At 51.3% G+C, this 13,683-nt stretch overlaps 1 protein-coding gene across 4 annotated transcripts in view; it reads left to right on the forward strand.

Moving 5' to 3' along the window:
- The window catches only part of LOC140459806 (zinc finger MIZ domain-containing protein 1-like), a 96,208-nt gene that overhangs the window by 67,812 nt on the left and 14,713 nt on the right, over positions 1-13,683 (forward strand). For all 4 annotated transcript variants that reach the window (XR_011953871.1, XM_072554336.1, XM_072554335.1 and 1 more), the window contains 3 exons: positions 1,871-1,939; positions 4,033-4,283; positions 9,557-9,708. Coding sequence is in view for 3 of the 4 variants with exons in the window: in XM_072554336.1 (XP_072410437.1) it covers positions 1,871-1,939; positions 4,033-4,283; positions 9,557-9,708 (472 nt within the window). In the remaining variant the exon portion in view is untranslated. The remainder of the gene's footprint in view (positions 1-1,870; positions 1,940-4,032; positions 4,284-9,556; positions 9,709-13,683) is intronic.

Consider the following 13,683-nt stretch of genomic DNA (forward strand, 5'->3'; position numbering starts at 1 on the left):
ACTTCCCCTGCCAAGACCCTTAAATTCCAACTCCATCTTATTGTCTCAAACATTTGGGAATATCGTTAATTTAATCTCCCCTCCCAGAATGCTCCTGGGAATCCATCAATCAACTAGGTTTTCTTGACTTTGTAAGGCCATGCCAAGTGCTGGTGGTGTAAAATCATAAGAGTTTCTTTTCCAGCTTTCTCTCCATCCCCCTCTTCCACTCTGGAGTTGAGGTAAAGTCAAGTTGAGATAAAGTCTCGAAAACACCTTGCCCGTTATTCTGTGGCCTGGCACCTTTTTGGAAGCCCCTGGACACACCAGATAAATGAAATCGCTTGCGTCAGGCCATTCAGCCCCTCCATCCCACTCCACCATTCAGTCAGATCAGGGCGGATCCAGCTTCTCTCCATATCCGCCCAGTTCATCCCTTGCTTGTCGAGAATCCAACCGGTGAAGATTCCGAGGCTATGCTTTCACCGTCTTCCTTCCTAAGGCCTGGAGAGCGACCCTAGTCCCTGGCTCTGTCTGACACGAGTGGGCTTGAAGCATCTTGGCCTTTCTAGATCCTCCCCCCAAACAGGAAATGTCGAGGGGGATGGGGAAGAAAACGAAATCCAGCCATGATCCACAGAGCTTCCAACCTCTCCTCTGCCATGACCCCTCAGGATTGTGGGTGTCTCAGATGCCGTTAGCATCACCATTGACTGGTGGCTCTCGTGTACAGGTCTGGGTCAGAAGACCACACTGAGTGTACGCTTCCCCACATTCCCCCAACGCACTTTGGCCCTCACCACTCGTCCGCATTTGGGTTGTTTTATCTCAAGCCAACGTCAAGCAACCACGAGGAGACAGAATACAGGAAAGCGATAGAGGGGCGGGAGTGTAAAGATCACAATCTCTTCTTCAACGGCAGCCATTGGCATCAGGATGTGAGGTGGAGAGCGCCCCCCCCCCTCCCCCCTCCCCCCGTGTGTCCACTGAGGTGGAGGTTATCGGGAAGGTTAAGTTCCAGGGCGCGACGGTCACCAATCTGTTCTGGTCCATCCCACGTGGACGCAGCGGTCAAGAAAGCGCGGCAACGCCTCAGGAAGCTCAGGAAATTCGGCACGTCCGTAAAGAGCCTTCCCAATTTTTATAGGTGCGCCATAGAAAGCATCCTATCCGGATGCGTCACTGCTTTGAAACAACAGAGTTGTGCGCACAGTGCATTCTGTCACGCCAACCAATGTCCCATCCGTGGACTCCACCGACACCTCTTGAGTAGGCAATTAAAGACCCCATCCCGCCCGTCCCCCCCCACCGGGTTATAATATCTCCCGACCTCTTCCGCGCAGAAGTTAAATAAAATCTCTCGCGTCAGGCCATTCAGCCCCTCCATCCCACTCCACCGTCCAGTCAAATCAGGGCGGGTCCAGCCTCTCTACGTGTCCGCCCCGTTCAGCCCTTGCTCGTCAAGAATCCAACCGGTGAAGATTCCGAGGCTCGGTTTTCACCGTCTTTCGAGGACAAGCCTGGAGAGTGTGACCCGGGTTTGTGCCAACTTGGCCATTCCAGGTCCTCCCCAGCTGGCTCAAGAGCAGCTTCCTGCTTGTTTAACGGACGTCTGAACGGCCCTCTCAAATTTCCAACCGACTGTTTGGATCTGTGCCTTTGTTATTCCTCGTTGTGTTCTCTCGCCCCGCTGTGCAGCAGGCGAAACGAACTTACCCGGGTAACACGCGACAGTAACAAACCGGGTCAAGTCAAGTTTGAAAAAGGTGCTGAGAGTTTGAAAGAAAAACTAAATCGATGCTGTGTCAATTTGGGGTTTGTAATCTTGCATGTGTGTTTTTTTTCTTAATTACTGTCGGCTTCCAGTAACTTTCCTGTCCACTTTTGACAGTAAGATGGCATTGCTGGAAGGCTTGGAGATCGATCAGTACATGTGGGGCATCTTAGCGGCCATTCAAAAGTAAGTTGCATTTTGAGCTGCTCTCGCTCGCCTTTAGTAACAAGGCCCGGACGTCTGAGCCCCAGACGCTGTGGTCTTTTCGCGATGGGGCGGTGGCGCGGGGGGGGGTACACCAGGACTGTCAGCCCTCCACGAAACAGCATCTCTGTGACCCAACCTCCATGCCAGCAGAGGGCTGGAGATAATGTGAAGCCCCAAAACACCCTCTACCGCATTTCCCCCTCTCCACTTTCACCCCTTGCTGCAAGGCGACCATAAGGTAGAGGGGCAGAATTAGGCCGTTCAGCCCATTCGGGTCATGGCTGATATGTTGCCGAACCCTTTTCTGCCTGCGGCCCTTGAACCCCTGACCAAATCAAGGACCCGGCTGCGCTCAATGACTTGGCCTCCACGGCTCTCTGCGGCAACGAGTTCCACAGATCTCCCCAGCCTCCAGCTGAAGAAATTCCTCCCCGCTCTCAGTTCGGAAGGGTCATCCCTTCACTCGTGAGTCCTCCTCTCTCCTTCTCGCGGAAGCATCTTCCCCCACGTCCACGCTCCCCAGGCCTCCCATGAGTCTCAGTCGGATTCCTCCCCCCCCCCCCCCCCCAACCCCACCCACCTCCTTCACCCTTCGAAACCCCATCGAGTGCAGGCCCCATAATCCTGACCCGCTCCTCGTACGACCATCCCCGGGATCCCCTCCAAGGCCCGCGCATCCTTCCTTAGATAAGGGGCCCCAACACCCCCTCACGATATTCCGGAATGCTTGGCCGTGGGCTTTCTAAGGCCGCTGGAGGCAGGAGGGGACTTGGAGCCGCGCCTCGGTTTGCTCTGTTCGGGCACACCGTTGTTTCCCGTTGCCTCCCAGTGACGGTTGAGGGTGGGGGGGGGGAGGGGGGGGCGTGGGTGTCACCTGAAGAAGTGTCAAGCGAACTCGAGTGTGGCCTGAGGATGGGGCTCCGGGAAAAATTCGTTTCCGCAGCGCCCCCCCCCCTCCCCTCAGTCAGCCAACCCTCCCCACATCGAGGAATATCCCTCCGGCGCCTCAACGTTTGTAAAGTTGCAGAAGATCAGGTTGCTGGCTGAGCTGGGAGATTTGTTCTCCGACCTGTTTTGTCACCGCGCCGGGAAACGTTAGCCCCCGGTGAAGTGCTCGTTATTTCTGTGTCTTGGGCTGTTGTGGTGGGTGATATCAGGCTTTTTGAAGTCTGATGACCGGACTACTCCGGCCCCTTGTGGCAGGCCTACCCCCACACTGGAACAGCTCCCGATGGATTTAAAGGACTCCCGTAGCAACAATCAGCAGAACGACCACCATATACAGAATACAAGGCCTGCACCAAACATTACATCGGACAGACGGGCAGGAAACTAGCCACCAAAGCGCCAACTAAACACCAGAAGACATGACCAGCTCAGAGTTTGACTGGAATAACACATCCATCCTGGGACAGGCTAAACAGAGACACACGCACGGGAATCCCCAGAGGCCAGGCATTCAAACCGGAATTCCGTCAACAAACCTGTCGACCTGGACCCCATTTACCAACCTCTCAGAGACAGAACCGAGCCCGACACCACCCACCACAACAGGCCGAGGACGGAGAAGCGAGGCAGAACACCAGCGCTTCACCCGAGGCTCACTGACGATGTTCCCGAGCACCGGTGACGAAACGTCTGAGAAACAGACCGTCCAGCTCAGCCAGCGAACGTCCAGCCCTGAGTGACAAATCCTCTCCAAAATCACAAGGGATTTGCGCCTAAACGGACGCAACCTTGGTTAAAAAGGGGTGTATGTGGGGTTTAAAAAAAAAAGCACTGGGGCCATTTGCAGCTAACCCCAAAGTTTGCGGGTTTTGGATGAAGGAATCGGGGAGCAGGGAGCAGACCCCTCTGTGGCTGTTCCTGCTGTCCCACCTGATCCCACCGTACGGCCCTGCAGCCTTCTTGCAAACACTCAGCGCTTGACGGTCGCTCTGCGGCAGAGAACGCTGCAGGCCGGCCTGTGGCGGTGGTCAGCTTGTTACTGAAAGGACAGGGTCGGTGCATTGGCAAGCTGCATCACGCCCGTGCGTCTGTCTGATCTCTTCCTCCCCCCCCCACTCCCGCAGCACCGAGTTCGAAGAGGTGACAATCGACCCGACGTGCAGCTGGAGGCCGGTGCCGGTGACGCCGGAGCTACACGTCAAAGGTGACCCCGACGCGCCTGCGGCCAAGCGATGCAAGACCATGAGCCCCGGCCAGACCATCATGCCCAATGTCATGCAGATGATTGCATCCCTGGGACCGGGGAGCTCTCCGTACCCATCGCTGACACTGCCACCAGGGGGCATCGTCAACCACGCTGACTACCCTCATCAGAGTAAGTACGGCCAACATGCCGACGGCTAGATTAGCATTAATCCGGGGAATGGCTTGGGGAGAGCCGGGTTCTAATCCCGCTATCGCAGATGGTGGAATTTGACCCCGGGTAAAAAGCTGGAGCGCTGATTCGAATGATGGCCATTGTCGATTCTCAGGGTAAAACCCACCCGGTTCACAAACGTCCTTTCAGGAAGGGAATCCTCGCCTGGACTGGGCCCACGCATGACTCGAAGACACTCAGGCAATATGGCGGACAGCCCTGGGCCAGTGATGGGCGGGCATTGGATGTTGTGGCTCGTCAGTGCTGTCCTCACCCCGCGAATGTACAACTCGAAACAAAAAGGCATAAGGTGCGCAGAAGGGACATACTGGTTTCGAGGCAAACCTTGCATTTATATAGCGCCCTCAGTGACCGCAAGCCATCGCAGAGCACAGCAAGCTCCTGCAGCGTGATTGTCCTTCTGTGTGACGGGCAACCGAGGGATACAATTCGTCCCCGATGACGGGCCTAAAGCAGCTCACTCGTCCTGCGATGGGAATAGCGCTGTGTTCTTCCAGCCTTTGACCTGAAATGTTTGCGACGTCTCAGAGAGAGGGAAGGGTCGCTTCCGACCCAGACTTCCTTTCAGTGTCAGTCCCACATCCCCCGCCTGTCCTCTCACGTTGCATCCAACCTCACGTTTGATTCCACCTTCTGCGCGACCCTCTCGTCTCTCCTCTTCAATGCACACACCCTTTTAAAAGTAAAAGCATGTTTCTGTCCAGGGCTTAGTAAGTTGCATACTAAATAAATCTGCCTGAGTGTTGTGTAAAACGTCATTTCTTCAAAACGTTTGCTATTGTTCAGCTCTGGTCCCAGAGCGAAGGCCTCAAATCCGCCAGGTCAGTTTTTATAACCTCTTACCGTCCCAGAATGCTCTCCACTCGCTCCTGCTCAAATCCACCAGGTACGTCTTTCTAACCTCTCACAGACTGCTCTCCGCTCGGCTCCTCTCCTGAAGTGGGAATTGGACGGTGGGCAGGCAGAAGGGCAGAAGTTTAATTTCGCGTCATGCTCAGCACGGCACTGTGAGCCAAAGGGTCCTGTGCTGTACTGTTCCATGTTCTATCACCACACCCGGTCTTTAAATTCGAAAGAATGAAGGCTAATGGTTCTTGATAAATCGTGAAGCAACCCCTTCCTCCCAGGAATCAGCTGAAGGAATCCCTTTCAAACCTCCTCCAATGCCAGTCCATCCTTTCTTAAATACAGGGAATGGAACTGTACACAGTTGTGCCTCACCAACACCCTGTACTGATGTAACGAGGCTTCCCTGTTTATAAACTCCAACCCTTGGCAGTAAAGTCAAAATGCTTGCGACATTTATAAGCTAATGTTCTGTGTTTCATGCACTGGATCACCCAGAATCCTCTGCACTGCGCTGCACTGTTTTGGAGACTACGTTTTGTAAACTGGGTATCCAGGCAGAGGAAAACCCTCCGTTTATACAATACACATTTGCTGACCTCAATCGGCGTTAGCACCAGATTGACAGAAAATAAGATTTATAGCCACTTTTGGCAGCTTGCTTTATTATTCATAGAGTTCATAGAATCCTTCCAGCGTGGAAACAGGCCTATTGGCCCAATGAGTCCATACCGGCCATCCGAAGAGTGTCCCGCCCCACCCCATTCCCCAACCCCATTACTCTACATTTACCCCTGACTAATCCACCCTAACCTGCAGATCCCTGAGCACTATGGGTAATTTAGCACGGCCAATCCACCCTAACTTGCACATCCCTGAACACTGGGTAATCTAGCACGGCCAATCCACCCTAACCTGCACATTTTTGGATTGTGGGAGGAAACCGGAGCACCCAGAGGAAACCCACGCAGACACGGGGAGAATATGCAAACTCCACACAGTCGCCCGCGGCTGTAATTGAACCCGGGTCAGTGTGGACTTGTTGGGCCGAAAGGCCTGTTTCCACACTGTAGGGATTCTAACCTCATCTAATCACAATGCTCCTTCAGGAGCTTGGAAAGATAACAACCCAGGTTCACAGTTAAGCCAAGGCTGTGAAAATCGCAATCAAGGACTGACGGTCACCTATTAGGCTGGTACGATCGAACACAAAGGGTGAGAAACGTGGGTCTTGTTAGCTTGGGACTATGGGCAGCACTTGATAGTATTGACGGGTCACAGCAGCACCACCGAGTGGGCTCGTGTCAAATCAGCAGCTGATCTTCCACTGACGTTCACTCGAACACGAGCTCACGTTCTCGGGTGGTCACTCACGCCTCATCCGCCGTCGCTTTTGCTCAGTCGGACCTTCCAACTCTTGGCACTGTGTCGCTCTTGAACAGGAAATACAAAAGCGGTGGGGTGGGAAATCAGCTGCTGATCGGGACTGGAAGGTTTGAGCTACAGGGAGAGGCTGAACAGGCTGGGGGCTGTTTTCCCTGGAGCGTCGGAGGCTGAGGGGTGACCTTATAGAGGTTTATAAAATCACGAGGAAGCATGGATAGGGTAAATAGGCAAAGTCTTTTCCCCCTGGGGTAGGGGAGATCCAGAAGTAGAGGGGCATAGGTTTAAGGTGAGAGGGGAAAGATTTAAAAGGGACCAACTTTTTCACCCAGAGGGTGGTATGTGTATGGAATGAGCTGCCAGAGGAAGTGGTGGAGGCTGGTACAATGACAGCATTTAAAAGGCATCCAGATGGGGACATGGATAGGAAGTGGTTAGAGGGATATGGAGCAAATGGGACGAGTTAAGTTTGGGATAGTGATTGGGATGGACGAGTTGGACTGAAGGGTCTGTTTTTATCATTCATTTGTGGGACTTGGATGTCACTGGCTGGGCCAGCATTGATAATCCATCCCTATTTGCCCCTTGAGAAGGTGGGGCGGGGGGGGGGGGGGGTTGGTGAGCTGGTTTCTTGAATCGCTGCAGTCCACTTGCTGTGGGTTGACCCACAATGTCATTAGGGAGGGCATTCCAGGATTCTGACCCAACGACTGTGAAGGAACGGCGATATATTTCCAAGTCAGGGCAACTTGCAGGGGGATGGTGTTCCCATGTACCTGCTCCCCCTTGTCCTTCCTGATGGAAGTGGCCGTGGGGTTTGGAAGGTGCTGTCTGAGGAGCCTGGGGGAGTTGCTGCAGTGCGTCTTGTAGATGGTACCCACTGCTGTTACTGAGCGTCGGGGGGGATGGAGGGAGTGGGGGTTTGTGGGTGTGGGGACAATCGAGCGGGGGGCTGCTTTGTCCCTGGATGGTGTCGAGCTTCTCGAGTGTTGTCGGAGCTGCCCACCCCATCCAGGGCAAGTGGGGAGTATTCCATCACACCCTCCTGACTTGGGCCTTGTCAATGGTGGGGACAGGCTGTGGCAGGAGTCAGGAAGGGAGTTACTCGCTGCAGTATCCCTGGTTTCTGGCCTGCTCTTGTAGCCATTGTGTTTATGTGGTGAGTCCAGTTGAGTTTCTGGTCAATGGTAACTCCAAGGATGTTGTCAGTGGGGGATTCAGTGATGGCAACACCGTTGAACGTCAAGGGGGCGATGGTTAGATTCTCTCTTGTTGGAGATGTTGACAGTGAAAGGGATTCAGTGATGGAAATGCCATTGAATGTCAAGGGGACGTTGGTTAGATTGTCTCTTACTGGCAATGGTCATAGCCTGGCACTTGTGTGCCGCAAATGTTGCTTGCCATGTGTCAGCCTAAGCCTGGATATTGCCCAGATCTTGTTGCATTTGAACACAGACTGCTTCAGTACCTGAGGAGTCGCGAATGGTGCTGAACACTGTGCAATCATCGGCGAACATCCCCACGTCTGACCTTGTGACAGAGGGAAGGTCATTGAAGAAGCAGCTGAAGATGGTTGGGCCTAGGACGCTACCCTGAGGAACTCTTGCAGAGATGTCCTGGAGATGAAATGACTGACTCTCCACAACCACAACCACCCTCAGTGCTTCCTCCAAGTGTTGTTCAACATGGAGGGGTAGTGATTCATCAGCCGAAGGAGGACGGCATGCGGTAACCAGGAAGAGGATTCCTCGCCCATGTTTAACCTGAAGCCATGAGACTTAGAGGGGTCAGGAGTCAAGGACTCCCAGGGCAGCAGCCTCCCTGCTGTGTGCTGCCACCTCTGCTGGGTCTATCCTGCCGGGTGGGACAGGACATATGGATGGCACGGTGGTGCAGTGGCTAGCACTGCTGCCTCACAGCGCCAGAGACCTGGGTTCAATTCCTGCCTCAGGCGACTGTCTGTGTGGAGTTTGCACATTCTCCCCCGTGTCTGCGTGGGTTTCCTCCGGGTGCTCTGGTTTCCTTCCACAGTCCAAAAATGTGCAGGTCAGGGTGGATTGGCCATGCTAAATTACCCATAGTGCTCAGGGATGTGCAGGTTAGGGTGAATTGGCCATACTAAATCACCCATAGTGCTCAGGGATGTACAGGTTAGGGTGAATTGGCCATGCTAAAATTGCCCATAGTGTTAGGTGCAGGGGTAAAATGTAGGGGAATGGGTCTGGGTGGGTTGCGCTTCGGCAGGTCGGTGTGGACTTGTTGGGCCAAAGGGGCTGTTTCCACACTGTAAATAATCTAATCTAATCCAGGGATGGTAATGGTAGTGTCTGGCCTGTTAATTGTAATCTCTGATTCCGTAAGAATGACTAGACTGTGAGACAGCTCTGCCAATTTTGGCACTAGCCCACCATCCTCCCCCCCCCCCCCCCCCCCCCAAATGTTGGCAAGGAGGAGTTTAGCGTGGTCCACGGGGCTGTCTGTGTTTTTGCCATCGTCTTTTCTGGTTCCAATGCCAGGTGGTCCGCCCGGTTTCATTCCTTTGTTGTGATGTTCTGGCGATTGATGCAACAAAGTGGCTTGCTCAGTGGCCAGTTCAGAGGGCAGGTGAGAGTCAACCACATCGCTGTGGCTCTGGAAGTCACGTGTAGGCCGGACCAGGTAAGGACAGCAGATTTCCTTCCCTCAAGGACATGAGTGAACTCGATGGGGTTTCTGTGCTTGTCTGACTCTACGATTTGCTCAAGAGCCCATTCCCCCAGCCCCGCTGTTTCACCCCCTCACCCCACTCCACCCCACCCCAGAATTTTGTTTGCTATCTGGAAATTGACTGGTGTCAAATAATTCACAATCCCCAGTCCCAAGCACAGTTTTGACAAGTTTGAAGAGGAATAACACGTATTTGGTTATGTGTGTGTTTGCTCTACGATGCCTCCAAATGATGCCCTCGGTAAGGTGACACTACCGCGCTCTATGTTCAACAGATGCTGTCTATGCAAGCCAGGGAAGCTTGGCAGATTTTCCCCATGCCAACACGTCCGTGAATGAGTTTCCGCACGGACCACCCATGCCGTACCTGGCTGACGTCTCAAATATGGCTCCTGAGAAGCCCCTCGCCCACTCTGTGCTGGAGCAGGTAAGGCTTTGCAGTTTGGAATGAATCTTCCATCAGTTGCTCCGTCGGTGTGGGTAGCCTCACTGGCGACAGAAACAAAGTTGAGTGCGTAGAACTTGGAACATGATGTTACGACAGTTCGGTGAACCCTCCTGTTCAATTAAACCATACAGCCAGAAAAGCTCACCTCGTCTCATGAAGCTGTTAAAATATGAGTGACCAAGAACTCCCAAATTCCACTATTTAAAGAAAATATATCGATTTATTTTTTAACTCTGAAAGTGAACATTAAACGACAGCTATTCACAACTCTAAACCCCCCTTTCTCTAAACTGCTTATTAATCTGCCTCTAACTCTATAACAATATGCTGTTCCAATAAAACACTTATTAAAATTACATCAACTTAATTTCAAAACCACACAGCTGCTGTCATCTCCGGTGTCTGTCTTCCTTCAGCTGAAGATCTCCCTGGGTCGTCATCTTTCCTTTTACCGCAAATACGTTTCACATGAAAAGGTACCTTTGAGAGAGAATGTTTCCTTAATTTCTTGGATCTGTGTTGATGGCAATTGCTCTGTCTCCAATTTTCAAAATGCCTGCGTTTTTATATCCCCAGCATCGGATGGTCTCATTGGTTCGATGTTGGCAAAACAATAAATTCAAACTTGGTTGGGTTTTAGTATCCTGGGGTATAATTTAAACTGAGTGGTTACATTTGAATTGCTGTCAAACAGCAACCAAAACTAAAGTATCCATTTCACAGCCAAATGTTACATTTTTTTTAAATTTTCCTGTACACTCAGAGACTGCTAGCTAGTCATATACACAGGTGCTTGTAAGCTCTCAGTTCAGAACAGCATTCATTGTCTCTAAAAGGTACATGCCTTCAACTACATAAGAATGACTAGGAAAGGTCTGGAGAGATATGTGCCAGAGGCAAGCAGGCAGGGAATGTTTAGTTTGGGATTGTGTTTGGCACGGACTTGTTGTACCCAAGGGTCTGCTACTATCAACATTCTGGGGGTTATCATCTACAACAATACAGAATCTAACCCTCTTGACAGTCAAGAACTATATTGACTGAATTCCCCCACCACAATCAATGGGGGTTATCATTGACCAGAAATTGAACTGGACTAGCCCCACGTAAACACAGTGGCTACAAGACCAGGTAACTCACCTTTTGACCCCCCCACCAATCTTTTCCCCAACGTCAACAAGGCCCAAGTTAGGAGTATGTGATCGAATAGTCCCCACTTGCCCTGGATGGGGGGGCAGTTCCAACAACACTCGAGAAGCTCGACACCATCCAAGGGCAAAGCAGCCCCCGCTCGACTGGCACTACATCCACAAATATCCACTCCCTCCACCCCCGACGCTCAGTAGTACCAGTGTGTAACCATCTACCGCTGTAGCAACTTGCCAGATTTCCTGCAAAGGTACCTTCCAAAACCCACAGCCATTTTCATCTGGAAGGACAAGGGGCACCAGATACATGGGAATACCACCCCCTACAGGTTCCCCTCCGAGCCCCTCACCGTCCTGACTTGGAAGTATATCGGCCATTCCTTCAGTGTCGCTGGGTCAGAATCCCGGGACTCCGTCCCGAGCAGCGCGGTGTGGGGGGGGTCCCTACACCACACAGACTGCAGCGGTTCAAGATGGCGGCTCAAGGTCAATAAATCCTGGCCCAGCCAGTGATACCCCCCCAATCCGTGATTTTATTTTTAACATTTCCAAAGAATCCTAAACCTGCAAAATTTGCCTCAGCGTTCCACTTAGTCTGCTGCGGCTGCATTTGACATCTCCGCGTTCTGGAGAATCTGCTCTTGGCACTCGGACAGGAGGTCAACAAGCGAGAACAGTAACCAGTCTTTTTTACTTCGATATGCTGGGCTGGGGCTGAATCCCACAGATCCTGGCGGGTACAGCTGGGGGGTTGTCCACGCACACAGGTATTTTAACCAGGCCTATGGTTTACCCCCTCCTTCCCACCCCCAATCTATGGGTCACTCAAGCCATTTCCCAGGCACTGTATGTGTGGTGGAGACCCACTCTCTTTCCAGTACTAGAGCCGTAGAGCACGGAAATAGATCTTTCAGTCCACACTGACCACAATCCCAAACTAAACTAGTCCCACCTGCCCATATCCCTCCAAACCTTTCCTATTGATATATTATCTGAATGCTTTTTAAACATTGTAACCATACCTCCATTCACCACCTCTTCAGGATGTTCATTCCAGACACTAACCACTCTTTGTGTAAGAAAAAGATGTCCCTCATGTCTTTTTAAAATCTTTCTCCTCTCGCCTGAACATGGGCTTGAAATCACCCCCCCCCGCCTCAAGATGATTGTCAAGACTTAGAAGAATAAACGAAGATGTTTGGTGGTGGGAGTAAACAGACTTATAGGATGTAGGAGACACCTGCCATTCACCTTATCCGTGCCCCTCGTGATTTTATAAACCTCTACAAGGTCATCTCTCAACCTCACCTTCAAGCGATGGAAGTCCCAGCTCATCATTGGAACTCAAACCCTCCATACCAGGCAACATCCTGAAACCTCTCCAGCTTAATAATGTTCTTCCAGTGACAGGGAGGGCAGAACTGGACATAGTACTCCAGAAGAGTATTCCTGTACAACCCCGACATGGCGTCCCAACTCAAAGGCCTGAGCAATGAAGGCAAGTGTGCAGAATGCCTGCTTAACCCACACCGTCTCTATATAATGCAAACTTCAAAGAATGTAGTTGTCCAATTTCCATGTCTCTTCCTACACACTGGTCATTTGAATAACCAGCAGCTCTTGGAGACAAGTGTCCCTCTCAGACGGTAGCAGACATCTGTCGTAGGCCAGGCTAGACCGTCCTCGAAATATGTTAAGAAGGCAGCCCAGACCCTTGCTTTTTCCTCACTCAAAAGGCAGATGTGAAGTGGATGTTCCAGGTGTGATGCAGCCGGTCAAACCACTCGGCTTTAAGCAAAGCAGAATTTATTTACACACTACAGGTTCAGACGCGAACAAAAGAAAACAGGATTGAGAATAACAACTATTTGAAAACCCAACTAACTCGGTCAAGCAGCTTAACTAAAGAGCTGTTCCAATTCCTGTCACATCCCATCAACACACCTCTTGGCAAAAGGTAAATTCAAAGATACCCAGGAGACATTTCAGAGAGAAAGCCAGTCAGGAACCATCTGCTGAAGCATGGAACCTTTCTCTCACTGCCACAACGATAAGAAACCAGAAAACACCTGAACCGGGAGAACTAGCCACTCCTTTGCCATTGTTAGAATACACTTTTCTGCACCTCTGCCTTTACAACCTCTCTTGAAAAAGACAATAACCTTTTTGAAGTGGCAGCATCATCACCCCTTAAAAAAAAGAACCATCAATACACAAAGATGGCTTCATTTTAAAACCCCTTAATCTTACTCCGTTAGTACACTACAACAGATATACATTACATTGACTGTAAACATGCACTCCTACATCCTATATGTCTGTTTATTCCCATCACCAAATGCCTTCGTTTATTCATCTAAGTCTTGACAATGCATCAGCAATCATCCTGCCACGTGTATAATTTGCAATTTGAATGGCTGTAACAACAAGCTGCATCTAAACAGTAGAGAATTTGTGTCCTTAAATTTCTCCAAAACCTTTAAAGGGTTATGACCAGTGTGCATGATTGTCTCAGGCGCATTAGTGGCAACATACACGTTGAAATGTTGTAAGACCAGTGCCAAGCTCACGGGCTCCTTCTGGATTGTTGAATATTTCCGCTGATGAATGTTCAACGTCCTGGAGAAATTACCAATAGGTCTTTCTATCTTCTCATCGCCTTCCTGTAAGAGTGCAGCACCGACAACCACATCACATGCATCGGTAGCCACCTTAAATGGCGGCACGGTGGCTCAGAGGTTAGCACTGCTGCCTCACAGCACCAGGGTGTCAGGTTCGATTCCAGCCTCGGACGACCTTCTGTGTG

This window comes from Chiloscyllium punctatum, chromosome 35 (genome assembly GCF_047496795.1).
Source record: "Chiloscyllium punctatum isolate Juve2018m chromosome 35, sChiPun1.3, whole genome shotgun sequence".
NCBI classification, from domain to species: Eukaryota; Metazoa; Chordata; class Chondrichthyes; order Orectolobiformes; family Hemiscylliidae; genus Chiloscyllium; species Chiloscyllium punctatum.